The sequence below is a fragment of the Chanodichthys erythropterus genome, chromosome 6 (genome assembly GCF_024489055.1).
Source record: "Chanodichthys erythropterus isolate Z2021 chromosome 6, ASM2448905v1, whole genome shotgun sequence".
In the NCBI taxonomy this organism is placed as follows: domain Eukaryota; kingdom Metazoa; phylum Chordata; class Actinopteri; order Cypriniformes; family Xenocyprididae; genus Chanodichthys; species Chanodichthys erythropterus.
In genome coordinates, this window is record NC_090226.1 from 34,797,696 (window position 1) to 34,824,234 (window position 26,539).

Sequence of the window (26,539 nt, forward strand, 5' to 3'; positions counted from 1 at the left end):
TTTTTTGTGAAATTTGACCAAAATTGACATTTTTGACTTGCTTTGCCTGTAGCTCGAAATTAGCCTGTGCGCAATCGGACTCATTTTGACAACACGGGTCACATATATTTAGCCGTTCGGTTCGGCTGCTGTAGGGACAGTCGTGGCCTAATGGTTAGAGAGTCAGACTGGTAATCCAAAAGATGCGGATTCAATTCTCAATAGCGGCAGGTGATGAGGTGTTCTTGAGCGAGGCACCTAACCCCCAATCGTTCTGTGGATGCCACAGGAAAATGGCTGCACTAACTTGGGTTAAATGCACAAATTTTGAGTATAAGTTCCCATACTTGGCCTTCACATGTCCTTCACATTTATGCTAAGTCATTAGGATTCATAGAATTCTTAATTTGTCTTTGTCACTCTTTTTCTTTACATTCATAAATCAAAACTTAATTAGACTCCGGGCGCAGGTGCTCATGTGGATGATGTTGTCACCTCATTTACAGTGATAGCATCTTGTGGTGATAGTAATATCTTCCTGAATGCATTGTTGAGATATTGCACATGTAGTTGTAGTCCTGTTGAATAGTCTGTTCAAATTATGCAGAGTTTAGTTTCACAGTGATGATGTGAGAGGATCTGTCGCAGCATCCAGATCGTACCAGCTGCACATGTATTATTTCCTGTAGTAACCTTCTGGAGGACTTCATTACGCCTCCCTGACAATCACTGGCACAGCTGGTGTTGGGACAAGAGTGGGGTGGATATTGATCTGTCCTGAAGGCCCTTGGGAAGCAGGACCATGCCTTACAGGCATTAGCTTCACTAATAAATATGTGGACAAAAACGAGGGTGCCGTGCTGTGTCACGACTGACGCGATGAGCCGTTCAAACCTGAACACATGAAGCTGGAGTCTGGAAATATAGCCAGAGTGTTCTGACAAATACTGACGTGTTAATTTGTCGCGGAAATATGCAAATGTTTCTCTTTAGAAATGGTATTGATTGTCTGTCCCAGCTGTTTAGTCTTTTCAGATTCAGTCAATAATCGTATGCCTCCTAATGAATCATGGTTGGGTCAGGTTGGGTAAATAGAAACTACATACACTCTAAAAAATTGCTGGGTTCAAAACAACCCCAGTTGGGTTAAAAATGGACAAACCCAAGTGATTGGGTTAAATGTTTGCCCAACCTGCTGAGTAGTTTTATTTAACTCAACTGTTGTATAAAAATTACTGTATTGCAAAATGAACCCAAAATATGTTGGAAATGAACTTTTATTAATATGTTTAATGAATAACAATTAAACAATAAACTTTTTTTAAAAATTGCTTATTAATAAATGTTTACCTTTTGATTATTATTGTTGCCTCTAGTAATTATGTGTCTGATTTTCAATTTACAACCTATTCTGGATTAATTTTAAGCTAGACATATAGTAATTTTTAAACAATAGTTGGGTTAAATAAAACTGCCCAGCAAACATTTAACCCAACTGCTGGGTTAAAACATCCCAATCGCTGGGTTTGTCCATTTTCAACCCACCTTTTTTTAGGGTGTACATTTTTTTCATTGAATATCATGTTTCACTTGCGTCTTTTTATGGAAGTAAAATGGGATTATTTTAATAAACATACACTCTAAAAAAATGCTGCGTTAAAAATATACAAAGTTGGGTTAAAAATGGACAAACCAAGTGATTGGGTTGTTTTAACCCAGCAGTTGGGTTAAATGTTTGCTGGGTAGTTTTATTTAACCCAGCCATTGTTTAAAAATGACTATATGTCTGGCTTAAAATGAATCCAAAAATGTTGGAAATTAAAAATCAGACACAAAATTACTATGTTGGATAATGTCTGTTTTTAATTTCCAACATATTTTGGATTCATTTTTAAGCAAGCAATACACTCTAAAAAATGCTGGCTTAAAAACAACCCAATTTGGGTTGAAAATGGACAAACCCAGCAATTGGGTTGTTTTAACCCAGTGGTTGGGTTAAATGTTTGCCCAATGTGCTGGGTAGTTTTATTGAACTCAACTGTTGTATAAAAATTACTGTATTGCTTGCTTAACCACTGGGTTAAAACAACCCAATTGCTGGGTTTGTCCATTTTCAACCTAACTTGGGTTGTTTTTAACCCAGCATTTTTTAGAGTGCAGCAGTTGGGTTAAATGTTTGCTGGGTAGTTTTTAAAATTAATCCAGAATAGGTTGGAAATTAAAAATCAGACATATAATTACTATGTTGAATAATGTCTGTTTTTAATTTCCAGCATATTTTGGATTAATTTTTAAGCAAGCAATATAGTAATTTCTAAACAATAGTTGGGTTAAATAAAAATGCCCAGCACATTGATCAAACATTTAACTCAACAACAACCCAATTGCTGAGTATGTCCATTTTTAACCCAACTTGGGTTGTTTTTAACCCAAACATTTTTAGAGTATACTTTGAAACTGTACAAAAATATACTCAAAAGTACTTTAAAAGTTGTTAGCTTTAGTGCAAGTTACTAAACGAATGATGCTCGCTACAGTGAAGCTACTAAAGGGGACAATATGTATATCTCCTTGTTTAAAATGTAGCAATTAGAGCATTTACAGTATGTGGCGCAATTAGGGTGACAGGACACTGAACTTCATTTTGCTTCGCAAAAAAGAAGACGAGAGGCTTAAAATAATTGATTTAGAAGAGCAAACATGATCATTGCCTCAGCTCGCTCTGCAGTGAAACTATTGGCACAAATGCAGTGTTTTGTCATGATACTCTGTTTTTAGCTGGAAACAGTAGCTTGCTGCTGGAAAAGTGACACTATATTGAAAGCTACTGTTACGCTACTGAAAAATGTAGTGAGTAGCGTCACTGCCTTCAGATCGTTACTCGCCAACAATACTTACGATGTAAATTCTGCTGCATTTAACAACTGTTTGTGTGATTCCAAATGTGAGAATTGCGCTCCAGGACGTCGCAGTCCATTAGTGTTAGTTAGCTGTGCTCTATGCAGCATAAACGCATTAGCATGGATGAATTATATAATCCTTTACCATTGCTAACTCCCCTCCAGCTAACCTTGCTGCAGTGTGGGATGCACTGCCCGCATTTCTCGATAGCGTCGAGTCCTGTGATGTGCACCGCAGTCTCGTTCAGATCACATGAGCGGCGTAAAGACTCTCATGTCTCTTTAGTATTAACATGGCTCTGCATTTAGCAGCCGGAGAGCGATCAAAGCGCTGCAGCTATGCATGTGACAGCGGCTGCCGTACGACGAGGAGAATCACAGGAATAGATGGACACCCCCCACCTCTGTGTGATGCATTGACGACACAATGCCGTGCTTTCCTAGCGCCTCTCTCACTTTTGTGCTGCTCGCACCTCTGAGAAACACTCATGCTTATCTCTCTCTCTCTCTCTCTCTCACTCTCGCCCTCCCTCCCCTTCTGTCCTCCTCTCTCCCTCTCTCTCTGTCTCTGAAGGAGTAATGGAGCGGATCACCATGTAGACAGCAGCCGACGGGAAGCAGGTAGAATGGGAAACCACGTATGGAGCGCCGCCGGTCTGCAGCCGTGGTGAGCGCAGACGTCCTCAGGACCTCAGCCGGGATCTCACGGATGGCTGTCGCGTCCCAGTTCGCGTAACGCAGAGGAGCCTCTCTTCAATCGCAGACAGCGGACCGGATCTGTTTTTTTCTTCATCCTCCTCTCTTACCTTCTATTCTCTCTCCTGCATTGCTCTCGTTTTTTTTTAGACACCTGTTCTCCAGCCACAGCAGGGACCGTTTTTCCTCATTTTGATTAAGACAAGCTACCAAGCAATACTCAGCCACCATGGGGGACATGACGAATAGCGATTTTTACACCAAGAACCAAAGAAACGACAGCAACCATGCGGGAGCATTTGGCTGCTCGCTCATGGAGCTGCGTTCCCTCATGGAGCTCAGAGGAACGGAGGCAGTGGTCAAAATTCAGGAGGACTACGCAGGTGTGGAGGGACTGTGCCAGCGGCTGAAAACCTCGCCGACAGAGGGTGAGTGCGCGCCGTCTCATGCCGTTCGCATACAGTCATGCTCTTTCAAATGATAATCATTTCAATTCCCGTATGCTGTGAGATCTCTCAGGCAGGTTCTTCCCCACTCTGCTGACGCTGGTTGGCTGTCTTGCGGAGTTATTAACTAGGATGTGTCTCCCAGGCAACAGCGCAGGGGTCAAACTAAATTTGCTACTTTCTACATTGATAGTGTTGCTGGGTAGAAGAAGCCATGCTTCGGTATACGATTTTTTTAATTATAAATCATCTCTCCGCAGAGAGCATTTCATTGCATTGAAAATCAGTTGCATCATGCACTCATTTGCATGCATTGGAAAAATGATTGGCGTCTTTATGATTTGTTATGGTCTGACAGTGTGCATGCACCATTTGATCTTCTCCTGTTTGATGCGTTGACACGTAGCTGTGTGTGAGTATATGGCTCATGTATTTTGAATATGCAACCATATTGTGAATACAATGAGCTTGACTGCATTGAGGGTTTTTTTAAGATTAAAACAACGTGACATTTCACATATACTGGCCTTCAGTAGACGTCTTAGCCATGACAGCACAAGAGCACTAGATTGATAGATCCGTCAGCCTGGAGGACAGCATGATCTTGCCTTCTCGGCAAACTACGTGTTTGGTGTGAGTGTTAGGAACATGTTTAGGAGCAGGCTGTTGCTCTGCTCTGCTGGAGTGACTTGTGCTGACACCCCAAGTGTGACATGATAATGAAGACAAATGGTCACATCTAGTCTTGTTAATAAGCTGAACAGTTAGGCTTTCTCTCTCAGGACTCAGCAGTGACCATTTAACACTATCATACACCATCATCTGGGATTCTTTCTTCATTTTTCACCGTTTCAACCCATTTTAAGTCGACCTATAAGACAGTATCGTAAGAGAGACGGTCTCATTCACTAAGCATGCGTACGCACGAGTTTGTGTGTGAAATCTGCGTATGAACATTTTCACGAACAAATCATCAATTTTCATTCAAAAATTTATTCTAAAATAGGAAAAAATGTAGGGTCACACTTTAGATTAGGGTCTAGTTCTCACTATTAACTATGAATTTTGCCTCAATAAACTCCTAATTACTGCTTATTAATAGTACGGTAGTTGTTAAGTTTAGGTATTTGGGTTGGATTAAGGGATGTAGAATAAGGTCATGCAGAATAAGGTGTTAATATGTGCTAATAAACAGCCAGTAAGCTAATAATATGCATGCTACACTCAAGCATTGGGTTGTTTTTACTCAGCTGGTTGGGTTAAATGTTGGGTTGTTTTATTAAAGGATTAGTTCACTTTCAACTGAAAATTTCCCCAAGATTTTCTCACCCTCAAGCCATCCTTGGTGTATCTGACTTTCTTCTTTCTGATGAACACAATCAGAGTTATATTAAATTAATATCCTGATGCATCCTAGCTTTATTATGGCAGTGAGTGGGACCAACAAGTATGAGCTGAGGAAAGTGCATCGACCGCATCCATCAGTCATAAACACACTCCACACGTCTCCGAGGGTTAATAAAGGCCTTCTGAAGCAAAGCGATGCGTTTGTGTAAGAAAAAATATCCATATTTAACAAGTTATAAAGCAAAATATCTAGCTTATGATGGATGGATGCACTTTCTTGAGCTTCGTACTCCTTGGTCCCATTCACTACCATTATAAAGCATGGATGCGCTGGGTTACACAAAAACTACCCAACCATAGAAAAAAATAACCCAACAAAATGACCCAACAGGCGCAATCCAGCATTTTTTAGAGTGTAATAAGCAACTAGTTAATAGTGAGAATTGGACCCCAAACTGAAGCGTTACCAAATGTAGGAACAACGAAAACCATTTGTACACAACCACTCTTGGTAGCCTTATAAACATGTTAAGATGAAATTTAAAACATAGGTATAGATTTTAAATAGGCTATATTTCATCATATATATGCCTATCAGTAAAAAAGTAAGAAAAGGTGCGTTAGAGCTCAAGCTGTATATGTCTGTAATGTCTGTATAAAAGGTTTTTATTGCATTTGAACTTGTTTTGAGGATGACACTCTTGGCGTTTCTCGAAGATCTCGATGTGTGTGCTTTCAGACGAGAATGCATCTTTAGAGAGTGTCATGTTTGCTGAGAGTGACGAAATACTAGAGTGTGTGGAATGCCCTTATATGGACATGGTTTTGGCGTGTTTTATGTAAATTACTTCACTCATTTAGTATACTCCGAATTCTTCAACATTGGAAAGTTTTTGTGAGAAGTTCAAATGTGTGTATAGATATGAATAGTCAATTATTAGTGAATGAGACCCAGTGTTTAACAGATCGAGCCACTCACAGACTTGCTCGCCACAAAAACGAAACATGACATCCTTATATCTTTGAATATCTTTACAGTAAACCAGAGGAAGGCAAGAATTTGTTGAACTTGCATACTTGCATCCCTATTTTTTGACCTCCAACTCCATGTTCAACTGCGCCAAACAAAAAGTGCAGATTACTCATGCATTACCTGAAGAAACCAATTCGAACACTAACTAGCCAGTGGGATCTAAGAGCCCTATCAAGTTTGACATCAGCCCCTTTGGCCACTAATCAATCCTTTGGACCAACTTGAACCAGATTACAGCTTTTCACACTGCGCCTAACCCTGGGGTATTGTCGTTCTAACATCGTTTTTGCGGTGTTAAATCCGCATTGTGACGCCAAACTTGTACAGAGTGAAACGAATGTTAGCAACCGACAACCAATCGCGTACTCATATTTGACTGTTTTGGACAGTCACGGAAATACTGTGCATTGTACAAAAACAGTAAATTCAGCATTTGAGAGGAAAAATGTCAAATGCTGACAGAAGACACGACAATTTGTGTGAAGAGGAGACCGCTTCATTCTTACCTTTATAGTCTGAAATGTTCATTCAGTATAAAGTCGATAGTACAATCGGCAATATGAGGATGCGCAATGCTAGAGGAGACTGTCCTCCAAAAAATACGACCTTTTTCAAACTTATTACGACTTATATTTACGTTTTGATGTCATGCGCCCTCTAGCTGGCGTAAAAATAATGACAGCGTCGTCTTACGTCTGTCGTCATGAAATGATGTATGACCGTCGTTTACAATCAAAATGCGTGTTCATTTAAATGCAATGTGTGGACTTTTTACACCATTTGTCCTATTTCCATTCAGCAAAAATATATATTTTTTTTATTAACGACTACACCCACCCCACCCCTAAACCTACCCTTAGTGATTTATAGTGCATATACAGTTTATGAGCACAGAAATCCCTGGGATCGAACCCACGATTGCATGATCACATGATTGCATATTGTTATATATTGCAATGCTCTGCCAATTGAGTTACAAGAAACCCGAAATATGACGCAGATAAGAGGGAACAATGCATTAAAATGAAAGTGTCCTGTTGTCGATAGGGGCACAACTTTAGCTCCTATGGGTCTTATTTCAAGGAAGTGACAAACGACCTATATAGGCGTATTTGTTGGAGAACATGTTGTTCTAGAGATATGTAGACAAGTGTTGCATTTATCCAATCAGTGACACTGACACAGCACATATGCTAATAAGAACATTAACCCAGGGTTTATGAATGTATAATGTGAAACGTCAACTTATGAATACCCAAGATTAATTGTTAACCCCGGGTAAATTATATAACCCAGGATTGCATTTACTCCGGGTTTAGAATGACCCAGGTAGTGTGAAAAGCCCTATTATGACAAGCTGGAGACCATATAACAGCAGCTATCTGTAGCTGGATTTTCCAGCAGGGTGGGAGACATTTAAACAACGAACACACACCAAACACTAATGTGTAACTTTATCCCTCTTCGATTTCTTTGAGCCCCTCAGTCAATATGTTTGCCTTTAATCTATGCTTACTTTAGCATAACCATCATGCTTCAGTCGATGCTAAGCCTGGGCTGATGGAAGGAAGTCAATTCACCTCTACTGAATAAAGAAATTGCACTGTAGGGGACGACACAAGTCTCCTGGATGCTACGGCACATTACGTGGGTATTGTTGAGCTGCTAGAGCGCCCACTTTTCTCCAAGTTGTGGGTGTTGGCCACTCTCACAGAGAGAGTTCCTGGCAGATGGGAGCTGAGCGAGATATGGAGGAGCCTGGCGACCTCCCAAAAAAGAGAAAGCATCTCCTTTAAGTCAGCTTGCTTCAAATAATGGTGCCTGTAGTCAGGATGAATGCCACACTGAGTCTGAAAGACTTGAGCTTGAGGTACAGGTTGTGAGAATTAATAAGAACCAGGCAAATCTATGAAGGACAGAGGAAGGGAACCTATTTTTACACAGTGCAATAAGCGGGGATGGATGAACATGTGTTGAGACAGTGGGAAAGACATTTTAGTCGTAGATGCAACTACAGTAAACAATTTGCCGTAGAGGTGGGCTAGGGTATGACAATGCGAAGCAGCTATTGTATGCTAATGGTCTCAGCGCCAGCTGCGAGCCGGCCAGAAGTGTCTGTTCACTCACCGTGACTGTCCTCCCCCATGCCTTCCTCTGTTCTCATTTCTATTTCAGTCTGATGGCCCATCTCACTTCGACGCAGTGCACATCTTTACCCGAATTAGCCTGTTTAAAAGTAACCAACACTGCTTCGCTAATCTCTCCGCTCACGTTTCGCCCATCCTGTTGTGTCTACTGACTAATTCATAATGAAATGAGAGGTAAAATATGTCCTGAGCCAACTGAGGCACAGATGTGAGACTTTTAACCTTGGTGCTTAATAGAGGTCACACATTTCGTGGAATGCTTCTGCGGCTGAGGAGCAAATGCTTAATGCAGCTAACAGCAATTAAAGTAGAAAGAAACAGACTGGACTGTGCATATTGGGAGCGAGGCACTCCATGTAATCCGATGCCGCATTTAAAGCGTAAGAGGCCCTGAAGGTCAGCGCAAACAACACGACCACAGCTCACACAATCAGCATCAGTGGGCCAGCTCCACTTATCATAGCCACAGCTTCACCTGATGGATCCCTGGCGGCGCTTTGACATTGCGCTGAAGGACCCGGTTCTGGAGCAATGACAATGTCTGTTGGCTACCGGATCACATGGCTACTTAAACGCTGTCCCAACTCGGCTAAGCTGTGCCCTCCTCCCGTGCCCTTGATCGGCACGCTAATCTAGTCCGCCGGTCCGCGTTCTCATTCCCCTCTGACATATCATATTTAGTCTTGGGTTCCACCAGGAATTGCTCAGAAGGAGTACAATCTCTTCTAATAAGGACAGTAGTGCTGCCCTGATTCCAGCAGCCATTCTTAAAAGGAGAAAGCATTTCCCTCAGAGGACGTATTATAAATAAGAGACCAGGCCACATTTATCCTCTTCCAAGAGACAGGCGCTCCTGAATGGATGACCTTGAAGGATAGTTTGAGTTGGTAATGTTGGCACAGAAAAGTACTTAACGCATGTAAGTCTGAAAAAGGGGTGGGGACACATTGTAAACCTTATCAGCCTGGCTTATGAATATTAACTCTTTTTTTAAAAAAGCATTTTTTTTATTGTTTTTACAAAACTTTTAAGACCCCCAGAATATTTTGTTGCATGTATATCTGACAATGCAATATGTCAAAAGAAAGAGTCTCTGCTTTTAAACAAACAATATTTTGTTCAACATTTTGAAAATTGCAAGACTTTGGGCTATTTTAACGGTCTAAGCTCTGGTGCACTTTGGACGTGTCCGAATCCTCTTTTGCTATTTTAAAAATGGTCGGCGCGCCAGGCATGGTCCAAAGGGTTGCACCTTTTCTCTTAATGAGTAACTGGTGTTGCACATTATTGGGCATAATGTGCGATAAACCAATTGGAGTCTCATCTCCCATTCCCTTTAAAAGCCAGTTGCGCTCACATTATAACGGATTTGCAATTTACATAGTGTAATTTGCAAGGGGAAAGTCTGAATGCTTCTCCAGAGAGGAATCCTTTGATTTCAATATTTGGCATGTTTGTTATGCTACTGCGCGTCCCTGTGTGTGTAACATGCAGAGTGTACGTGTATTGCGCACGCATATAGGGGCATATTGCTAATGACCTCTTTAAATAAAAAAAAAATACTGCACCATTGACTTTAGACCAGGTTTCAGTCGGTCAATGACACAGTCGTTTTCAGTTGCCTCAAAATAGCAACACGCCAACAATGCGCCTGAACACACCTCGTTTTCAGACCAGCTCACCCATGGGTGAACAGATGGGTGCGACTCGATTGCATATGCTATTTAAACAACGTGGCGCAGGATGTGAAAATGAAAACTGCGTCAGGCTGAAACAAGCTGAAACTGCCTGCCGTCACATTGCGCCAGGTGTATGATAGAGCCCTATGTGCGGATGGGATTCAGAAAACATAGATGGATTAGAGTCCATCAGCACCACCAAAGCTTCACAGTCTTTTCTACATTTCATTCAGTAACGTTAGCCAGTTAATGAATGTTTAATGATTGATGATCGCACTTACATGTGCGTAAGCAATGCTTCTATCACTAGTTTCTGCTTCTTCTTCACTTTATTTTGGATCTGGAGATTCTGTACTCTTTCAGAAGATGCGTAATAGTGCCCCCTACAGTATAACAGTGAAGATTGCGGAGAAGCGTTGTGTCATAAATGATGGAAAATACTGTCAAAAGCGAGGAAAGAGTTAGTTTGCAATGTAAATAAGTAGTTGTAACCCATTTGCTGAAATGCAGCAAGCGCTAGTATTACAGTTCACATGTTTGCAACTGGTTGGTGTTGATTTAAAGGTTGGCCTTAAGGTCTTTGCATACTGAGTCCGAAATTTCCGTATGCGTTTTTTTATATTCGTCATCCTAAAAATTTGTCACGCACAGAAACCTTGCACACTGAGTGCGATGGGTATTAATGCGCAAAAAAATACAAAATGATGTCTTCAAGCAGTGAGGATGATTTTGTTGTCTTCTCTCTTCTTAAAAAAAGAAATATTGGGTCAATCCAATCCTGAGATTGCGTAGAGAGGAAGGAGAGTTCCACCTCTTTATCAAGGAGCTGTGGGATTATCCCGAACGATTCAAAGTTAACTTCAGGATGTCAGTGGCTGAGTTTGATACTGGAGCCACATATTAAAAATAATACCACCAACATCTATGTATTGCACACTTTGTTTGTCAATACATTGCTTTGTGCTGCGAGACAAAGTGGATCAACTTGTCAGACGTCATTACGGTGTACGGTGGCTCTGAAGTGTCACAACACCTCTCAAAATTCTTGCTACGGATGCGAAAAATGCAGAAAATTTAACCCGATCCTTTTTTTTTTGACTGACGAAAGTTTTAGAGGCAGTGTGTAAAAGTGATTGACACAACGTGAGGTCATATTTAACGTTTGAAAATGACGGACTCAGTATGCAGAGACCTTTAAAGGGTAACTTGCAGGTAGTATATGTCAATGATTCACTCTTTCTCCGTGTTATTCGCACCCAGATATTTCTGTTTATTTGTTATCAGAATGATGCAAAATTATAATTTTGTGTCATCCAGCAGACCTTAGAACGCTTTGATTAAAACTGCTGATTGAACTTCTGCATTTTTGCCTCCCATGGACAGTCAGATTCAAAAGTGCATTATGGGTGTTGAAGTTTTTGGCCAAATGGAACACCACAGCCCTTTTCCTCTGATTTCTCTAGCCAATTTCTATTGCATAGACAGCCAAGTTTTATTCTAAGCCTATCTTGCCAATGGTGAACTACCTCTTTAAAGCTGCCTATTTATATGGCTGGCTACATTTGACTTTTTACACTGCAGCCACGCAAAACAAAACCCTTATAATGATTATTGCACAGAAAAGTATCTGAATGAACATAAGAATTTCCAAAAGTTTGCATATAATGTTCGAGGCTTGACACACACGGCCTCCTGTGCTCCGTCAAGGTGTGTTCAGGGTCACGCAAATGGTCGATTCTCTGTCAGACATGCACTTAAAGGGGGTCGGGCCACTCTCAATGACACTGGCGATGGGCAGGTGTGCTTCCACTCATGAAATGTGACAGCTGACTGTCCTGAACGCTTGGTGAATTGCACATTGGACTCCCCATCAGTCATGCCTGATGTCTGCCTAACGCGGTTAACCAGAGCCTAGTCACTTGCTGATGCTTTGCGTTTTCATTTTGTCACTGTGTTGCTCGCCCTCTTGACCTCTACGTCTATTTTTGCACCTGTGTGTGCGTCCTGTGCCGTTGATGTCGTGTCATCCCTGCCGCAACATTGAGCTGAGGTGTTGGCACATTTCAGCAAAGTGAGAGACGTAGATGAGCACATTCTGGATTGTTTTCAGGCTGACCGCAACAACGGCTCCTGCAGTGACATGCAGAAAAAAGCCAACCCATTCCTGAATCTCACGTACTGTAGATTGTCATTAGCCTTTTACACGGAAACAACCAAATCAAGGGTAAACGTCTTTTGAGTTCACGCCAAAAAAAGTATCTCAGTAAACTGTTTGCCAAATGTTTTTTTTAAAAAAAAATTAATATCTCACAGTTAAATTTGTCTCATTATAGGGATGTTTAGAAATTGTAATGCAATACAAGATGAATACTGATGATACTGATGAAGAAAGTGTTTTTCTTTGCATTCACACAGCATCAGTGTTTAATATGCACATCACTGAATGTCATCATGACAAACACAATCCTGTGAGTCAGCTCTGGTGTGATTGTGCTTGTCTTGTTAGATCGCTCTGTGTAATCGTCTCATTTCAGACTAGTGATACAAGAAATATTACTGTGAAAAATACGGCCAAGCAATAATAAAAAAATAAAACCATCTCGAGATTAAAGATGTTAAATTTCGAGAAAAATCTCGTTAAATTTTGAGAAAAAAGTCGAGATAAAATGTTGAGAATAAAGTCATTAAATTACGAGAACAAACTTGTTAAATTTTGAGAAAAAAGTCGAGATAAAATGTTGAGAATAAAGTCATTAAATTAACGAATTTGTTCTCATAATTTAATGCCTTTTTTTCTCGTAATTTAATGACTTTATTCTCAACATTTTATCTCGACTTTTTTCTCGAAATTTACCAAGTTTGTTCTCGTAATTTAACGACTTTTTTCTCGTAATTTAATGACTTTATTCTCAACATTTTATCTCTACATTTTTCTCATAATTTAACAAATTTGTTCTCATAATTTAACGACTGTTTTCTCGTAATTTAATGACTTTTTTCTCAACATTTTATGTCGACATTTTTCTCATAATTTAACAAATTTGTTCTCATAATTTAACGACTTTTTTCTCGTAGTTTAATGACTTTTTTCTCAACATTTTATCTCAACTTTTTCTTGAAATTTAATGACTTTTTTCTCGTAATTTAACAAGTTTATTCTCAACATTTTATTTCAACTTTTTTCTCGAAATTTAACAACTTTAATCTTGAAATGGTTTTATTTTTTTATTATTGCTTGGCCCTAATCCTCTTCCGTAGAAAAAAATATGCTTCTAAACATGAAACTAAACCACCAATAGGTGGCGGCAGGTGACCGTCTTTATGAGTGAGTCACTGAATCAGTCATTCATTCAAACGATTCATTCAAATGTCTGATTCACTCAACAGTATAACTTTGTTACAGTCAGTACATTATACATTGTATATTATTATCTACTATCGATTGCCACATACTTTGGTGATTCCCTAGTTATTTTTTCCTTATTGACGTTTTACTCAGGCTGCTTATCCGTTCAGGCAAGTAAAATTATCTTTCACTTGCCTCTTCAAATAATCCACTTACCGCAGACAAGTGTTAAAGGATCAGTTCACTTTGAAATGAAAATTATCCCAAGCTTTACTCACCCTCAAGCCATCCTAGGTGTATATGACTTTTTTCTTTTTGATGAATACAATTGCAGTTATAATAATAGATATCCTGATGCATCCAAGCTTTATAATGGCAGTGAGCGGGATCAACGAGTATGAAGCTGAAGAAAGGGCATCCATCCATCATAATCGTACTCCACATGGCTCCAGGAGGTTAATAAAGGCCTTCTGAAGCGAAGCGATGCATTTGTGTAAAAAATATCCATATTTAACACGTTATAAAGTAAAATATGTAGCTTCCGCCACACTGCCTTCCGTATTCAACTTACGGAAAAAGTGCATCTTATGTCGCGTCAAGCTATGTTTTTGTTTGTAAGTTGAATACAGAAGGCATCTGGCGGAAGCTACATATTTTACTATCTAAGTCATCATGGCAGTAATTCTGGGTAAATTTAGCCATTTTGATGTTACTGATGATCTTTACATTGGGTTTATGAACATGAAACGTTACTCAGCCATTAACAACATTACAGTACATGATAAAATGTGCCTTTTCTCACCAATGACACATACGATAGACAGTGACTCTAAACTATTAATAGAATGTTTGTCCAACATTTTTAAATGTTGCTACTTCAGAGAACATTTCCATTATGATTGCAAAATGGTTAAAAACGGAATGTTTCCTTAATGTTCATATAACAAACTTTTTCAAACAATTAAAAACCTGGATGTTTTGAACAAAAAAACTGTTTTATAACTTAATACAAGCATTAGCAAAACAGTTTTGGAACAATTTTGTTAGCTGGGGAAAAGCTATACCTTTCCTTTGTTCGTGAGTTGTATTTACTGCAGTGGATGCTTCAGCTGACAACATTACACAGCCTGGGGAAAGTTTTGGAAAGTGCTTTTCTATAGGCTGATTTCTCATATGTTTGGGGCTCCTGTGCTTGTTAATTGGCAGCTTTGTGTTGGAGATTCATCTGAGCCCGACATCAGAAACCTGACACTGATATCCCAGCTGGGAGAGAAAGGATGGTCATTGCCACTCTCACCCACCCCCCGCACACTCACACACACACACACACACACACACACACACACACGCGATCCCTCTGCCCACGGCAGCTCTGCTGTCATTACTCCACACAGGAACTATGAGAGCGTGGGTTTGAAGATCCATAAGCCTGTTCTTCAGGACCGCTGGTGGATTGGAGGCGTTCACGTATAAAGAACATTTCCTTACATTCACAGGCTTTCAGTCTCAACAGGAAAAGCCCTTGTCAAAAAACACGGCTCCACCGGCACAATGTCTAATTAAGTTGCCCTCAAACAGCAAGCAGCCATGTTCACCACAGCATCATGACAGATGTTCAAGATTTATAATGAAGTCCCGTGCTGAAACCTCACTGTCGATGTCCACCTACCTCCACACATCTAAATTCATCTGCTTTTGTAAATCACCATGTCAGTGCAAACCTTTTTTGTTTGTAAGTCACCTTGGAATCACTAAAGCAGGATTTCTTAAGGACAGAGTCATAACTCTAGTGCATATTATATATCGCTGCTCATGAATTACATCTAACTCTATTTTATATATATATATATATATAATAAAGAATTAAAATTCTTCCTCTCTTCTCTTCTCAGATGATGAGGGCGGGGCAACCTGTCACTCACATGAGATCCACCAATAGCAAACCACAACCATCCAATCAAATCCCCACTGACAAAATAAAGCCCCGCCCTACATTTGTTCTTGTTCCAGAAGCCTTTTTACTCAGATATAAGGCAAAATAGGGAAGAAAAGAATAGCGAAACCTCTCTTTATTCCCTTTAATGTTTGCTATGATACTGTTTTATTTGTAATAGTCTTTCAAAACTGTGGAAACAGATGATTACATTTAAACAGTTTCTGTAAAGTAACAACATTCCACCATGTATCCAAAAAGTTGGAAAGAAAACACTGGATATTTGTTCAGTCAGTGGTAAGGTTGTGTGATACAGTTTATATTTAATCAGTTTAAATCAGGAAGGAGTGTTCAGTTGAGAAACAGTGTTGGTCATGCTTGATAAAGCTCAGTCATCAGTTCATGTTCATTTAAAGAGTATTGAGCCAGAAAATTAATTTAGCATGTAACTTATGATTAGGGCTTTCACCATGAATGGCAGAATACATTATAATTTGAGGCATTTTAAACCTGGTGAAATAGATGGAGATGAGAATATGCACACAAACTAAAGTCAGTAAAGTTATAAAGTACATCTGCTAATTTCACACATTGTTTTAACATACTTTAACATACATAGAGGAACATTTCATTGATTTTTGCTGTTTGGTTTTTTTAAAATCTTTCTTTAAGGTTAACAAGTCGACCTCCGTTCATCTCCGGAAGAGAAGAGATTGTTGAATAAAGTCGTTATTTTTTTGTTTTTGTGCACAAAAAGTATTCTCGTCTCTTCATAACATTAATGTTTATCCACTGCAGTCACATGACTGTTTTAATGATGTCTTTAGTGCCTTTCTGGACCTTGAAAGTGTTGATTATATTGCTGTCTATGGACGAGTCTTATACCTCTCGGATTTCATCAAAAATATCATAATTTGTGTTCCGAAGATGAATGAAGGTCTTACGGGTGTGGATCGACATGAGGGAGAGTAATTAATGACGGGAATTTCATTTTTGCATGAACACTTTATGATATATATATATATATAATATATACACACACACACACACACACACACACACTTATTCCCTGCTCTTGGTCTATATTTGTCCCAAATATACAGCACTTCATGATGAGTGTATATAAGCCATTAAAAGCACTTTAAACCACTTTTAAATCACTTTCTGTATTTTGCATGTTTAATATAATGATGTCTTTGTCCTCATTTTGGTAGCTGAGTTAAAATCAGTTTCAGTTCATTTGTCATTAACAATATGGAAATTCAGTTTTTAATGCATACTTTATGCGTACGTTTCACAGCACACATGCTGCATTCTTGTAACAAATCCCAAACAAACCTATTTCTGCTTTACAGTGCCTTTATATTCATTAATTTACCATATGTATTTTTATTTTTATTTTCTAGAAGACTGGTTGTCTGTTAAATATGGCATTTGCACTTCAGCTGCTGTATTGATTGAGCATTTACTTCTAATGCTGGTACTGTAGTCTCAAACACAGCGCAGTGATGTACAGATGTGCATAAATGCAGGTGTTCTCATATATTTCTCGTTTCCATGTGCTGCAGAGTGAGTGCCCAGCCAATACCCAGAGTGCTTTATGTGTAGGGTTTCCATGGAGATCTATTTTTAACCACAGTGAAAAAGCTAGGCATTAAAATATGCAATATTGTTGGCCCTCTCACTCTCTCCCGCTTTTAAAAGGGTAATTTTTGAATATCATATCAACTGCATAAGCATATGCAAATATGTCTCCCGAAAGTGAAAACGTGTAAAAAATTCCATCACACTTTCAGCTGCATGCTGTATAAATAGCAAAGATAAGATTGTCTTTGAGAGAGCTAACGTTCACACTAAGTGCAAAAAATCACTTTAACGCGCACTTATTCCCTGCTCTCGGTCTATATTTGTCCCACATATACGACGCTTCATGATGAGTGTGTACGTGTCCTGGTTTTAGACACTAATTAATATGATTTTCAGTGGTTTCATAAGTCCCAAGAGCATGTCGATTCACACTTGTTCAGTGAGTAATGAGGTCAACTCCACTTCTGTAGCGCTCGCTTCGTTTCTTCATTCTTCCTAAAATCTTAATTTCGTCATTTCATAAAACACTGTAAGCACATCATGGCAGACAACCTCATCAGTGTGCTTTAAAGTGCACACTCTTTAGAATTAGAGGCGAAAGGTCCATTCGATGTTCTAGTATACTGAAGTCAGATGGTGCTCTGTGTGAGAAACATTTCTTTTGTTATTCTGTGAACTTGTTCCTCTCTCTTCTGACATAATAGTACACTTTAACATGAATGTAATGTTTTTGGACACTTAATTGCATGTTATTTATAATTAAATATAGAAACAAATAAAATCATGCACACTATCCTAACTTGCAAAAAGTATCACAATTTATTCCGCAATGTTTACAAACATTGACATAATTTGGAAATCTTTTAAATGAAAATGTATTATATATTTATATTAAATGCAATTAGGTTTTTTTTGACCCACTTAATCCTCTGGTGTTCATTTTTGAACAAAAACTTTTAAATGTAGTTTTTTTTTTTTCTTTACCGGAATGATGGAATGGTACGAAACTTGGCAAAGGTTTTTGTTATTATTTTCTTCAAAAAGATTAAATAAATAGCCTTGTGCTCTCAGTTAAAAATGAGTGCATCGGAAATGAATTGGAAACTAATTTCATCTAGTGGAAGCGTTTGGTACTGCGCCCAAACAAAATCTTACTGAAAGCTCATTTTTTGAGTTATCAACTTCAAAAGGTCAAAAAATGAATAAATGCACTATAACTACTGCATAAATATAATTTAGTATCATAAAATCCCCTAAAATACCTAATATTAACTAAAAAACATGATAAAACTAAAATATACTACATTCTTTTCATTGAAATTAATACAAAAAAAAAAAATCTGTCATTTTTGAGTACTTTAGTAGGACTTAAGTACATCTTTATATTTAATTTGATCATTCCTTATATCATCTTTGAAATATGGTTAAAGTATACTTCTGTATAATGTAAAAACATTAAAGTATAATGTATTGACACACATTTACGGTACACTAAAATATTTCTTTTGAAACTTGTCATGTATTCAAATACATTTGTAATTATAGATTTGTAATGATTAAGTTGCTGTATTAAATTGAAATGCATCATCAAATAACACACTGCAGTTAATTATAAGTACTTTACATGTGCAACACATAAAATGAGTGAGTAAAGCATGAGTCAAATGTTTATTAAAACATAATTATTTAAAATGCACTTTAAAGCAAAATGATAATGTGACATCATTACAAAGTTCACTTTTTAAAAGTGCACTTAAGTGTGTTAAGAAAGCTTTAGTAACGACATGCTGTAGGGTTAGGAATAGGGTTTGATTTAGGGTTATTTGCTTGTAGTTATTTAACATATGTATAACAAAGACACAAAGTGTTACCAAACTTAGTCACAAAAACGTTCTCTCTTTAAGTACACTTAAGTGGCCTTTGATTATATTAATATCATAGTATCTGCAAGTACAGTTATACATTTAAAATTGTAAGTAAGAGCACTTTCAGTACAGTTAAGGGCACTTGAGGGCTCTGCTGCAGCTTTAAATGTTCTGATATTTGGAAGATGCAGAAGCACAAATGGGAATTACCAGCAAGTGCTTCATGTGAGCATCATGTTGCTCTGGTGCTTTATACACTCCAGTTCTACTGTACACCATAACAACAGATTGTTTGCCACTGCTTAATATCAATCAAGACAAGCTATAAATAGAGCCATAAATGCTGAACGCAATTGACAGACTTACATGCTGTTTTATGTTCGCAGGCTTCCTCAGAGTCTAATAACAGAGAGCTCTGAAAGGCACGAGGCAACTTAATGAATCCATTTTTGTGTTGCACATGCATGACTGCAGCGATTTATTTCTTTTCCCTGTCCTTTTTATCATTGCAACATGATTCAACCGTTTGCTGACACCTGCTAATGACTGTGATTTGCAGTCTAAACCACATGAAACATTAACATATTTATATCTCAGCACGCTGTCTTCCTGTTCCCTTTAATAAACCTTTAAGCCACGTGACGGCAAGCGTGATCGTGTGCTCTGAACTCTCTTTGCTGAAGCCGCACATACAGTATGTGCGAATCTCAGCGGTTGCGGCCCGTGTCGATCACAGGAACGGGCTTGCGTTCATGGCCAGCGGCTAATGATGAAAGCGACGCTGAGACCCACGCGCTCAGCCACGTTTGATTCTGCACGGGTGGGATCGATGCTGAGAGATCCCCTCCACACACACACACACACACACATTCAATTAAGACAGAATGGTTAATGAGTTTATTTTTAGCCCAGTGTGCTATTTGCAACCTGTGCATTCTTCCCCAGCGCGAGAAATAGTTTCTTCCCTTCCTCGTTGCTCTCTCTCCCTGCGTGAAGCTCTCAGTCTCACACGGTTCCTCAGTCTCGGGGCCGCTCTGTTTCGTGTTCCCATGGAAGCAGCCACCATCTTATTTCTCACTGCTTTAGCTCGTATCGACTTTGATGATACTTTTTGGTGTCAGCCGAAGAGTGCGTTTCCTCCGAGTGAGGAAGTTATGCAGAAAATCTCAAGGTCAAATATAAATTTATGAACAATTGAGTGTGTATTATTGTCAGTACTGCATCACTTTTGTCATCGTTTGGTGCTGTTCACACAATATTTTATTCAAAAACAGTTTGGGATCAGTGTTATTTTTTGTTAATATTTTGAATTAGCTTTATATTTTTAAAGCAGTCATGAACTGTGTTGTTTTATTGGTTTTTAATGTTTCCTGGGGTGCACTTAATATGCTTTTTAACATCAAAAATCGCCATAATTTAGAAATAAAAGGCATTTTTCCTACCCTGATTTTATCCCTCTGATTTGAACGCTCTGTTTGAAGGGGCGTGTCTCTGTGAGACTTCCGTGTAAACGCCCGCTGCTGTGATTGGCTGACATCTTTGCATATGAAATAGCTAAGTTTTACTCTCTCTTTTAGCCCTTTTTTTACAGCTACAGCTCTCAAGGTTAACTAATCATGACAAGTGTGGATTATAGCATTACATTTAGATCTGTGGCATTATATTTAGATCGTGGCATGAAAGGATGCAGTGATGATCATTGTAGTCGATCACAGACATGTTGTTGAGCTCATGAAAGCAGTGAAATCGTCATTGAAACTCAATTTCTGCACAATAATGAATGCTTTCATCATCACTAAAGAAACCGAGTCCAGAACTCAGTCACTGATAAACTCGCGCTGTTTGATTGACAGCTCCAGCGATTGTAAAGGGAGCGTTCTTCTTTATTTAATTTAATCACTGTTTAAATAACAGATTATTTTCATCCTACTAAGAGAAACAAGGTGAAGTTGAGCGTTTAGTAACTGGTTTGATTTACTAACACACAGACAAAGATCATCTGACTGTACATGAATCATTAAAATCAGATCAGGCATTAGAATGAACACAGTTACTTACATGTCGTTGCATTACTGTCAATAAAAGCTTTATTGGACTAACAATGAAGTTTTCAGTTCTGAAACTTACAGGATATTCTTATAGTACGATGACCTCTTATATATCAAAAGCTCAAAGAAAAGTTGATTTCTAAATTCACACGGATCCGTGAAAACGACTAAAATCGCTGTATTCTGCTGCCAGGCCAGTAGATGGCGATGTCACTTTGTAAAGAAACACTACGCACCTGTAGACTGAACACGTAACACATATGCGCACGATGTCACTGCTTTCACATATTTGTTAACAAGAAAATAGTTTTCAAAAACTTGCACTTTGAAACCTGTTTTCAAAAGTTAGCATTTTCAGGAATTGTCCTGTAAATGAACGACCAAAACGCATAAAACATTTCGTTTTTAGTTGAAAGTTCCAGTATTTGACACCAACACTATAGTAAAGTTTGCAGATGATACAACTGAGGTGGGGTTGATCACGTAAAATGACGAATCAGCTTATAGAGCGGAGGGGCAGAAGTTGGCGGATTGGTGTTTGGAGAATAATCTATTGTTGAACATTGGGAAGACCAAAGGAGCTCATCATTGATTTTAGGAGATCCCAGGATGGGGATTATGCATCAGTGGAGAGAGGGTGGAGAGGGTGCCCAGCATCCATTTCCTTGGAGTCTCTATTGCAGATGACCTTACCTGGGCCACAAATACCACTGCACAAGTAAAAAAGGCACAGAAAGCAGTTATTTTTCTTGCAGACACTGAAAAAGGCCGGTCTGCGACAAGAATTGCTGGTAACCTTTTACCACTGCTCCATAGCGAGCATCATCACATACTGCATGGTTTCACAGTGGCACTGCAGCGGATAGAAGGATGCTTCAACACGTCGTTTCCAGCGCACGAAGGATCATCGAGACTACCAGCGCTGGAGGATATATACAGCACAAGATGTCTCAGAAAGGCAACGAGCATCTGTAAGGACTCCACACACCCAGATCACCATTTCAACTGTTACCATCAGGTTGGCGTTATAAAGCCATATACTCTCATACAACCAGATATAAGAACAGCTTCTTCCCCAGAGCTGTGTCCGCTCACACTGTAACTAACTATTTACACATATATTAGAACACATAATAGTGACCATTGACAAAGACATTCTCTTGCTCTTGTTCTTGTACTTTATCTTTTAATTGTTTACTGCTGTGGTATTAATGTTTTATTGTCATAATATACTTTTCTGCTCATAATTATACAAGTATATTGTGAATGTTGCTATAATTATGAACATATGTGCAATATTGATGTTGTTTAAAAGTATTTCTGCACTACCTCACTTTATGTGGCAGTATATTATGGTTGCTCTGCTGTTTATGTTGTTTAATTCATACTGTCTGTTGTTACTATTTTATTTTATTAGTTATTTATTACTTATTGTTTTAGGCTTCTTTTAGAGTTGCTAATTTAATATCGTTGTTGTGTACTACAGTATGCATTCAATGACAATAAAGATTCTTATAAAACGGTTAGTTCCTGTCCTTGATTCTGATTGGTCAATAGCTGTGTTTTATTCATGATAAAACACGACAATGACCGCTTCACCCAACGGTTCTGTCTGTGTATTATTACACAACACCCTTAGCAACCAGCGAGTTTAGTATCTGCATTCAGATTTAGCATTTTCCTTCAGGTCATTCCTATGTTCATAATAAAAAATCTGTTTAAACGTCCGCTGCGATATCTTGTCCTTTTAACAGTTAAGGGGTATTCCCGTGACTGACAGCACTAGTCAAAGCATTTGTCAGTTGCGTCTTGTTCCGTGTTCACAAAAATTCAGTCTTTTCAATGTAAAAGTCTTCGCTACTGACTGACTCACTCATAAAGACAGTCTTTGCCGCCATCTAATGGTTTAATAATGTAACTTCTGTTGCTGTTCATGGTCAGGGACTTTTTTTTCCGGTGGAAGGAAGGCTTTTAGCAAAAGTTTACTTCATGAAAGTTGCATTGATACAAATTTTTGGCTTTAATATTTGTATTGTGTGGTAACCATTTTATAAAAGCAATAAGGTACTCGAGGCTAGTGCTGTATTGTGAATAAGTCACGGCTGAAGGGGTTACTCTGCTTTGCATCGTGCCTAACGAAGCCCTTCAGCCGTGACTTATTCACAATACAGCACTCTCTCTCCTACCTTATTGCTTACGTATATACTTCTTTTAAAATGGTGTCATTTAAGCAGCCCCACAATTTTAGTTTTACTTAATAACCCTGGGTGGGATTCAGGCATTTCAAGACATGGTTATAGACATTTCACTACTTTTAACGTGACACAGAATCATAAAAATGCAGCACTCATGGTATAAGATCCTGATAAAATTGCAAGACATTGCAGTGGAAACCCGTCCTGCGTGACCAGCCCATAACATTACTGCTTGTTTGATGTATTTGTAGTGTTTTGAACTACAACAACACTATTAACTTAAAAAGTGACACTACATTTATAGTCAGTGTTGGGGGTAACTCATTACAAGTAACGCAATTTATGTTATCAGATTACTTTTTTCAAATAGTTAGTAAAATAACGCATTACTTTTAAATTTGCAAAATAATACCTGAGTTACTTTTTCAAGTAAGTTACTTTGTTTTCCCATAAATTGACTGACAGCTCTGCTGTCCTCATGTTGAGAGGAATCATAAATGCAGAGGTGTTGTGTGTGAACATGATGGATATTGTAGTTCTAGATTAAATGTGAGCATTTACCCATCTCACTTGCACAAAAATAGATTCAATATTCCTCAAAATGAATAAAAACAATGTAATGAAAGGCAAGCCTGCAATAATTGGAAGCGAATGCTTCTGTTAATCAGTTTGTATTGTATCTAACAAGTTCTTTAATTGCTCTTTTTGCTATTTGCATGTAGCTTGGCAAACTTTAGTTTCAGAGCAGCTTCCCAGCACTTGTTTTTGAGTTGATGTGCAGGAGAAATGATATACACGCGTGTCGCCAGCACGGTTGATCTTCAAAAGAGCAGCGCTCAGTAATGAGACTCACTCTGGCCGAACAGTGCTAATGGTAACACAAGCGGTCACAAAGAGAGGGCAGCAGCTGGTGAATGTGGGCCAGGGATCCGAATCAGCGCAGCACAGCTGGATCCACAAACAAACGCCGCAAATCCTGGAAAACAAGACTTGGCCCGATCACGTTTGCCCAGCTGCCGCTGCCAGCTCTGTACGCGCTCCAAGAGTGTGGAGTCATGGCATGTGTTTGACCGGCGTGTTGATAAACCGGAGCCTGATCACTGGCCGGTGTGCCTCCATGACAGCGCTAGATCATTGCCATCTTACGTGGGGCTTCTGTCTTCACAACTTCAGAGGTTTATGACTAGATTATCCAAATTATATTACTTTTATATTCTTAGAAATCAGTGTTTAATAACGTACATCTTTCTAACATCATAGTTTTTCTGGTTCTGCTTTATTCCTCTGTGGCAAAAGAAAGCATCTGTACTTAAACATGTTGTGAAGAATCATTAAAGAATCTCTAATCAAATCAAACAAACAAAAAAGCATTAAAAGCAGTGAAATTATTTTGCAATTTAAAATAGCTGTCTATGTGAACATTTAGTAAAGTATAATTTATTTCTGTGATCAAAGCTGAATTTTTAGCATCATCACTCCATTGTGATCCTTCAGAAATCATTCTAATTTGATGATTTGCTGCTTAATAAGCATCTTTAACTACTATCAATGTTGAAAACCGATGTGCCGCTTCAGATTTTTGTGGAAACCGTCATACATACAAGAAAAAGTCTTAATGCACACCCCTAAGATCTGCTGAACCAATACTAGCCTAAGTATACAGGGCTTCATCAATTTCCCTGATTAGTGGACTAGTTGTTCAAGCAGCTGACTAGTGTATTACGCAGTGTAGTTCTGCAGATCTGTAGATGCGGTGTGAGTGCTTTACGTAAGTGTGTCGAACAGCCTGTGCTGTGAGTCAGCAGGGTAATTGGAGACTGTGGGTGACATGAGGGCCCAATCTTACTCTGAGAGATGGATTGCTCATTTTCCATTTGTGGGCACGGGATGTAAAGCCTTTTTCTGCTGGAGCGAAGAGAAACGTTACATTGCTCAACTGAAGCTGGGGACCGAGTCGCTCCATAGCGATCTGTTAACCCTCTGGAGTCTGAGGCTGATTTGGGGCCTGGAGAACTTTTGACATGCCCTGACATTTGTGCTTTTTTCAGTTGTTCATAAACATATTAATGGAAAAAGTGTCATTACACTGTATTCAGCACAAACTTGGCTACAATAATATGTGAGGAACATGTATGTACATGTTTGTGTTTTTGAAGGAATAACATTTATGCGTGGTTGTTGAAAAAACAAAAAACTTAAGTCACTGAAATAAGGCCAAAAAAAGTATAATAAATCTGTGTTCATAAGACTTTAGGGTATTGGAGGTTGTAGACTAGAGTTTTTGCTTCAAAATTATGTAAAAATTATGCTGCCTACTCCTTCATATTTAACAATATATTGATTTAGTTTTTGTAAGACACTTTTTGCCAAGAAACACAGTATGCAAGGAGGCGTGAATCACCACTGAAAATGGGCCATTCTCACCTGAGAAGACAAAAGAATTGGATAGTAATGAGCTGAAATGACTTGCATATTAATGAGGCCTTTCAGTCAGGTAGGCTGTGAAAAAAAACCTTCTGTGATGTCTCAAGCTCATTATGATATATGAAACATACAGAAAAATATTATTACAATATAAAGTAATGGTTTTATATTATACTTTAAAATATAATGTATTTCTGTGATGCAAAGAGTCTGAATATAGGCTTTTAGTTTAATATTCACACTCTTCTCAAAAGCTGATGCGGCCGACTTCGGCACTCGGTTCCACACAAAAAATACTCAGCCAAAGTTATTAGTTTTTCTTAAACTGTAGTTATGGTTTAGTTCAAACTAGAGACCTGCACTCCTGCGGGACCGACGCAACAGAGTGAGGCGGGGGACAAGATTTGACGGGAGAGTAAGCTGCCCATAACTGCTGGTCTAGGATCAGTTTTCTTCATAATAATATGATATTGGCGAAACAGATTTGGCGAGCCATCCATGTGGATCGTCAAAGGTTTCTATTTACAATGTGTTTCTACAGGGTTGAGCAATGAAGTGAATCACAGACATATCTGTGGAGCTCTTGAACGCAGTGGCCAATCAGAAGTCAGAATTCCCTCCTCGCTCAAAACGCTGAAGTTTTTGTTGAGTTCTGCAAATCCTCTCATTATAACAAACAAAGTGAAGACACAATGTAAATAATTGTTTCATTGTGCAGTTGTAGGCCACTTCACTGATTATAATGGAATTTTGTGAGATCTCTACGACCCAAAATGAGTGACAGCATTAAGGGATTCATTAGGGGGCGCTATCCTAGTTTGGGTGGCCATGTGATCCAAGCAATCATGTGACTTGTTATATTAAGATGGCATTGTTAACTAGGCTTTGAGAAAGGTCACATGTGACCGAAACGT

The 26,539-nt window shown here is 38.7% G+C and overlaps 1 protein-coding gene across 7 annotated transcripts in view; it reads left to right on the forward strand.

Annotated features, from left to right (window-relative positions):
- The window catches only part of atp2b2 (ATPase plasma membrane Ca2+ transporting 2), a 168,966-nt gene that overhangs the window by 76,367 nt on the left and 66,060 nt on the right, over positions 1 to 26,539 (forward strand). For all 7 annotated transcript variants that reach the window (XM_067388773.1, XM_067388772.1, XM_067388777.1 and 4 more), the window contains exon 2: positions 3,454 to 4,003. In XM_067388773.1, coding sequence (XP_067244874.1) covers positions 3,805 to 4,003 — 199 coding nt within the window. In that variant the 5' untranslated portion in view covers positions 3,454 to 3,804. The remainder of the gene's footprint in view (positions 1 to 3,453; positions 4,004 to 26,539) is intronic.